Source organism: Camellia sinensis, chromosome 7, assembly GCF_055761805.1.
Source record: "Camellia sinensis isolate YWXY chromosome 7, ASM5576180v1, whole genome shotgun sequence".
NCBI lineage: Eukaryota > Viridiplantae > Streptophyta > Magnoliopsida > Ericales > Theaceae > Camellia > Camellia sinensis.
Genome location: NC_138967.1, coordinates 99,458,600 through 99,465,748, shown reverse-complemented (window position 1 = coordinate 99,465,748; position 7,149 = coordinate 99,458,600). Strand labels below are relative to the sequence as shown.

General features: G+C 51.6%; 3 protein-coding genes across 3 annotated transcripts; all 3 read right to left on the bottom strand.

Moving 5' to 3' along the window:
• Positions 1-589: 589 nt before the first annotated feature.
• Positions 590-985, bottom strand: LOC145795981 (uncharacterized). Its single transcript, XM_082880934.1, has one exon. It carries the CDS (start codon positions 983-985, stop codon positions 590-592), a length of 396 nt encoding a protein of 131 aa, XP_082737060.1.
• A 3,058-nt stretch (positions 986-4,043) lies between these two features.
• On the bottom strand, positions 4,044-4,568 carry LOC145795980 (uncharacterized). The gene has a single exon (XM_082880932.1). The coding sequence runs from the start codon at positions 4,566-4,568 to the stop codon at positions 4,044-4,046; it is 525 nt and encodes a 174-aa protein (XP_082737058.1).
• A 9-nt stretch (positions 4,569-4,577) lies between these two features.
• On the bottom strand, positions 4,578-5,845 carry LOC114278741 (uncharacterized). The gene is made up of 2 exons (XM_082880931.1): positions 5,447-5,845; positions 4,578-5,303 (listed from the first exon to the last, which is right to left on the bottom strand). The coding sequence occupies exons 1-2, from the start codon at positions 5,843-5,845 to the stop codon at positions 4,578-4,580; spliced, it is 1,125 nt and encodes a 374-aa protein (XP_082737057.1).
• Between the last annotated feature and the right edge of the window lie 1,304 nt (positions 5,846-7,149).

Below are 7,149 nucleotides of genomic sequence, written 5' to 3'. Positions count from 1 at the left end.
GCGAAAATCATCTCGGCCTTTTGAGATTGGCAGAACACCAATATGTCCAAGTGGCCGAGCAAAACGTCAACATTTCATTTGTCCGAGCAAAGTCAGCTTTGCTCTTGTAAGTTGGACAAGACACCAACATTTCATTGGGCCGAGCAAAGTCAGCTCGGCTCTTTTCAGCTGGACAAAACACCAACATTTCGATTAGGCCGGGCAAAATCAGCTCGGCCTGTGAATTGGTCAGAACACCAATATTTCATTTAAGTTTGGCATGACGCCAACATCCCAATTGAGCGAGCAAAAATCAGCTCGGGCATTATGCAAATTGGACAACACACTAATTATTTCACTGGACAATACACCAACTGTTTATGCGGTCTGTTTCTACCGGTGAGTGGAAATCAGTTCTTCTAGTGCAGGTTGGTCTCCCAGCCCCTGGCATCCATAATGGCCCGATAGCCTTGCCATGTCATTCATACAGAAACATATAATTCAAAAGAACGATAGGGCTATTTTTCATTACAAAAAGCAGTGCTATCTCTTACATCAAGTGCCAAAAGGCTTAAGGTCTAGAAAGCTAAGCAACAAAAGCAATTACATTTTAAAAGTAGAAAATCTTAAGGTTGGCTGCATTCCATGGTCTGGGGATAGCTTTACCGTCTAAGTCCTCTAGATGGTATGCCCATTTGCCTACTAGGCCAGTCACCTTGTATGGCCCCTCCCAATTTGTGCCGAGCTTTCCTTTGCCAGGGGCCACCGTATTGCCCATCACCTTTCTTAAGACCCAGTCCCCAATTTTGAACAGCCTGGGGTGCACAGCCTTGTTGTATTTCTTGGAGAGTTCTTGCTGATAGGCCGCTATGTGGATCAGAGCCCGTTCCCTTCTTTCCTCGGCTAGGTCAAGCTCCAATGCCACTACTTCCTCGTTCAAATCTGGCTGGAAGCTCTCAGATCGGATGGTTGGCATACCGATTTCCAGCGGGATAACGACTTCCATGCCGTAGGCCAAGGCGAATGGTGTCTCCCCGGTCGATCGCCTTGGCGTAGTGCGGTATGCCCAGAGCACATTAGGGCGTTCTTCAGCCCACTTCCCTTTGGCTTTCTCAAGCCGCTTCTTTAGCCCGTCCAGGATGGTCTTGTTTGAGGACTCTGCTTGACCATTTGACTGAGGATAGGCCGGCGTTGAATTGTAGAACTCAATCTTTAACTCTTCGCAAAATACGCGAAAGAGTTTCCCATCAAATTGAGTGCCATTATCCGAGATAAAGGCCTTTGGTATGCCGAAGCGAGTGACAATATTTTTTCAAACAAACTTTTTCACATCTCTTTCCTTTATGGTTGCCGATGGCTCAGCCTCGACCCACTTGATGAAGTAGTCGGTAGCGGCGATGAAAAATCTGCGATTGCCTGGAGCTGCTGGGAGTGGCCCCACTATATCCAACCCCCAAAGTGCGAACGGCCAAGGACTTGTAAGGGGGAGCAATTCTCTCGCTGGCTGGTGGATCTGGTGAGCGAATTTCTGACACTTTTCACATCGGCGAACGTATTTCTGCGCATCTGCCTGCATGCACGGCCACCAGTAACCTTGAAAAATTGCTCGGTAAGCCAAAGACCTGCCCCAGTATGGCTTCCGCAGATGCCTTCATGGATCTCATAGAGGAAAGCCTCCACCTTGGCGGGGTGGGCACACTTCAGATACGGCCCGGTAAAGGACTTCTTATATAAGGCTCCAGACGGGGAGAGCTAAAACCGCTCTGACTTGGCCCGGATCTTGTTGGCCGCCTTCTTTTCTTCCGGTAGAACCCTATCTTTCAAGAAAGCGACGATAGGGTCCATCCAGGAAGGACCCAAGTCGGTGCAGAGTACCTCGGCCACTTCTGGTTCCTCAATGCTTGGTCGAGGTAAAAACTCTATCATCAAAGGGTTAAGAAAAGCTGTCTGAGTAGAAGCATGCCCGGCCAGTTCATCAGCTGTGTTGTTTTCTTCGCGGTTGATCTGTTCCACTCTTATGGCGGTGAACTTCTTGATCTCTGCGCGTACCAGTGCCTGATACTTGACCATTCTTTCATCCCTGGCTTCATACTCCCCAGAGACCTGATTGACCACCAATTTAGAGTCGCTGAACACCATGAGGGCTGACGTTTTCATCCTCAAAGCACTCCTTAGCCCGGCAAGGAGGGCCTCATATTCCGCTTCATTGTTAGACGCTAAGAAGCCGAGCGTAATTGCTTGCTCGATAACCAACCCGTCCGGTGAAGTCAGTACGATACCCAGCCCGGCCCCATGTCTGTTGGATGCCCCATCGACGAAAAGCTTCCACATCTCACCAATAAACAGCTTCCAACAATCAAAGGGGTTCTGGGAGCTTCTCAATTCCAAGTCTCTGATCGGTTCACCCTGGTCTCTTTCCTTGTCTTGGTTGAGTCCGTCTTCCAAGAAGCCACTCGGCTCCTCTAGTTCGGTCGCTCTTCGCCCTTCTCCCACTTGTGAGCCAACACTTGTCTCTATTGCTAGAACCATGGGCTACGCTAAATCCGCACCAGCCAAATCAGCCAAGCAAACTAGATGCATTCCAGGGGCAAATTCCGCCACAAAGTCTACAAGAGCTTGAGCCTTGATTGCGGTGCGCGGGCGGAACTTGATATCGTACTGCCCCAATTCCACGGCCCATTTCAAAATTCTTCCGGTGAAGTCTGCCTTTTCAAAAAGCATCTTAAGTGGAAACTCAGTCAACACAACTATTGCATGGGCATGAAAATAGTGCGCCAGCTTTCTTGATGCCATCATCAGGGCCAGCGCTAATTTTTCCAGCGGAAGATATCTCGTCTCGGCCGGGAGCAAAGTCTTGCTTACATAGAAGATGGGCAAGTGCTGGATACCTTCAGCGCGGACTAGGACGGCGCTCACCGCATGTTGAGAGACTGCCAAGTAGAGATACAACTCTTCGCCCCGCCGGGGAGTGACTAAGATAGGGGCTGAGGAAAGGTATATTTTTAAGTCTGCCAGTGCACGGTCACATTCGTCATCCCAGAAGAACTTGGCCTTCAAAGTTCTAAAGAAGGGCTTGCAATGATCTGAAGACCGGCTGATAAATCTGTTTAGCACGGCTGCCATCCCGGCAAGATGTTGCACGTCCTTCGTGGAGTTTGGGCGCTCCAGCTCTTGTATAGCCTTGATCTGTGATGGGTCGGCTTCGATCCCTCGGTTCGTGGCCAAAAACCCCAGAAACTTCCCGGTGCCGACTCCGAAGGCGCACTTGAAGGCATTCAAACGAAGTTTGTGGTGCTTAAGTATGGTAAACATTTCTGCTAGATCGGCGAGGTGTTGCGACTTTTCCTTATTCTTTACCACCATATCGTCGATGTAGGCCTCCATTGTTCGGCCCAAAAGAGGAGCGAACATCTTTGTCATCATCCTCTGAAAAGTTGCCCCGGCGTTCTTTAGTCCGAACGGCATGACTTTATAACAATACAGGCCTCTAAGAGTAGTGAACGACGTGATCTCTCGGTCCGGTTCATACATGGCTATCTGGTGGTAGCCGCGATATGCATCCAGGAAGCTAAACCTCTGATGGCCAGCGGTCAAGTCCACCAGCTGGTCAATTCGAGGGAGGGGGAAGCTATCCTTTGGGCAAGCACGGTTGACCGTCTTGTAGTCAACGCAGACTCGCCACTTATCATTCTTTTTCGAGACCACCACCGTGTTGGATATCCATCGAGGGTATTGCACTTCTTCTATCGCTCCTGCTTCCAACAAGTTTTTGACCTCCTCTGCTACTACCTCGGCATGGTGCAGAGCTAAGCAGCGTGTCCTTTGGATGACCGGTCGTGCATTAGGAAAGACATTCAACTGATGGCAAATGAAGTTAGGGTTGACGCCAGGCATATTGTAAGGTGTCCACGCAAAAGCCTCCATGTTGGAAACCAAGAAGTTGACATAATCCAACCGCTCGGCGCTAGACAAAGATGATCTCAAGAGAAAGAACTTAGTTGGGTCATTCTCGTCGATGCGCACTTCCACCAAATCCTCGACCGATTTTTCCTCGGCCTTTCTTCCTACGTCTTCAAGGACCTCTTTCTTCCTACGTCTTCAAGGACCTCCTTTCCCTCGGGTCCCTCAATCATTTGGACAAATCCTTTAGCTACTTGGCTGCCATTTACCGCAACGAAGCATTGTTTCGCCATCACCTGGTCTCCCCAGACTTCCTCTATTTGTCCGTTTGGCGCCGGGAAGCGCAAGACCTGATGGTAAGTCGACGCTACTGCTTGCATGGCGTGCAACCAGCCCCTGCCTAAAATTAAGTTGTAGGTGGATGGGACTTTGAGCACCCAGAACTCTACTTGCTTTGTGACTGAACCCGCTTTGACCGGCAGTATGATCTTCCCTATCGGCCATTCTAGCTGAGAGTTGAAGCCAACCAAAGGTGACGTCGCAGGGGCCAAGTCCTTGTCCTCCAACTTCATTTGTTTGAACGCGTCATAGTACATAATTTCGACTGAACTCCCCTGGTCGATCAAGATCCTCTTGATGTCAAAGTCTTTGACGCGAAGAGTTACCACTAGGGTGTCATTGTGGGGCATCTGGATCCGCTACAAGTCCCTGCTCGAAAAGGTAAGAATGTCCTTCTCCTCAGTCTTTCCTTTCTTCACAACGGGCTGAACGGAGAGCATTTCCCTCATGTGCTCGGCTTTCTTAATCATCCATCTGAGCTCGCAGACCCTTCCTGGTTCAACAATGCCGTGGATGACGTTGATTACGCCTTGGGGTGCTGTCTCTAGGGCAGCTAGGCCGTTTGGCTCGGTTTGCCCCAATGGCGAGGTTTCCATACCCCCATCTATGTATTGGTCAAGATGTCTCGCGGCCACTAGCTCTTCCAAATGTTGTTTGAGCGGCAAGCAGTCCTCCGTTCGGTGTCCCCACTCCTCATGGAAGGTGCAGCGATACCTTGAGTTGAGGCTTCTCTGTGCATTCCCCAATTTGGCCGGCCAGCGGACAAAAGGCTCGCCTCTGATCTCACTCAAGATGCGGTAGATAGGGATTTTAAAGACCGTGGTGATTCCAGTCCGCGCGTTTAATTTTCTCTTAGCATCCTCCGCTGCATCACGGGGAGCGTCAGCTCGGTCGTTTCTACGACCCTTGTTTCTGTCATCGCGGTTTGGGCCACGTCGTTGATCTTTTGGCCGGTCGCTTGGGCAGTTATCCTCCTGCCCGACCGAGTGAACCTTCCCCGCTACCCTTCTGTCTGCTGCGACCGGATTAACCTTCTCGGTCGCGGAGGCGACATCATCCTCTACACAAATGTGCTCATTGATCCGCTATATCAAGGACTCCATGGTTTGTGGGTTGGTGCATTGTGAGTGAATCTCGCAGCCTATGTCCGACTGGGAGACCCCGCTTGTATTGAGTGATTGCCAGATTGGTAAGGCAGTCGAGGATTTCGTTGTAAGTTTCCCAGTACCTCGCGTTGTATGCCTTCAATGATCCCCCTGACTCCATCTTGACGCCTAGAAGATGATCGACCTCCTTCGGCGTTCGAGTGTTGGTTTTGAATCTGGTGACGAAGGCTTCCGCTAGTTGCTGCCACCCCTCTATACTCCCCTAGAAGCCTTTCGAACCACTTCAGGCCCAGTTCTCCCAAGCTTGCTGGGAATATGAGGCACATCAAGGTGTCATTGCGCCGGTGGCCAGCCATTGCTTGCCAGTAATGACTCACGTGCATGTACGGATCCGTTTTGCCGTCGTACAAGGTGAACTTAGGTTGGTGGAATCCGGCAGGGAGTGGTGTACTCTCGATCTCCGGAGACAACGACGTGGCTGTAAGTCTCGCCAACTCTTTGTCCACTGGCGCATAGGCCATCACTCTGGGCGTTAGCATCGCCACTTCTTCGCTATAATGAACCGGGGCGCTCAATCTCTGCCACACCGGCGCTCTCTAAGCCTCTCGACGGCGCGCCCTCTCCTCCAATACATCCCTCAGGTCTCTGGAACGGGTGGAGAAAGAGTATCGTGACGTCAGAGACGGGCGCGAGGGACGGTATGTGCTGTCTCGAGTGAAGGATCTGCCCTCCCTTCGGTCGGAATCTCCAACCCATAGTTCCTGGTGATGGAGAGAGAGTGGGTCCTCTCCTGGCGGCGACTGCTAGAACGGGGGGACGGGGTGCGCTCATTGAGGTTGCCCTCTCCAACAACACCCTTCCCCTTAATCTGACGTCTCAGCATCTCCACCTCCGCCGCCATCTTGTGAATGAGGGCGTCTTGGTCTTTGAGTTTGTGCTCCAGGCGCTGCGCATAGGACTCCCCCCGCCGCCGACGGCCCTCTGGACTCTTCGAGCAATCGGTACTCCTTCCGCGTTTGTCTCGTGCACCTCGCGAAGAAGTTTCTATGTCCGCCATGGCTGGAACATTCGGGGGGCCTTCTCTCCGTCGGACGGACTCTGGTGTGACGCCATTGACGACGGACAGTGGAGTTTCGTCGTTGTTGGCCATAGAGATGGTCGAAGAAGCTTGAAAAATAAGGTTTGAGTATCAAAGATCTTCCCACAGACGGCGCCAATTGTACGTAGGCGAAATATCCTCTGCTTTCTGTACTCCTTGGAGTACAAGCTTCACGTGACGGCATCTAACCTGGCAACACAGAGAACAGTGAGCTGTCCGGCGGTGGTGTGCCGGATAGACCCTCTGACGATCAAGTCAGATCATTTGAGGAAGAAGCAGGCTATTCGAGAGAGAGAGGGTGTTTCAGATAGCGCAAGTTGCTTACCACTAACGTTCATCCTCCCTTCCTTTTTCTAGGCTGGCCATGCAGCCTCAGGATTGTGCGCGCACTACCTCTGCTGTCCTTCCCTGGATAGTTGGTTGTGCTCGCCTCCCACCACCTTACACGTGTAAAGGCCAAATCCTCCATCCAGTACATGCAAAACTGCCAAACGGTACTGATGGGTGCCTGGAGCAGATATCCTCTCTCTCACGCCATTGGCTCAAGTGGCACACCTGACCGGCATACCAAGACCGGCCTATTCCTTAGGAGAAAATCACAACCACAAAGAACACGACCGAGCTTCCGAGCTATCCGGTCGGGCGCACGCCGACCTCTTCCCGGCCTAGACTCTTTCCGGACTGTCATCTGCTCGGTCGCATCGTGCTAACGCGCGCCTACCGCCG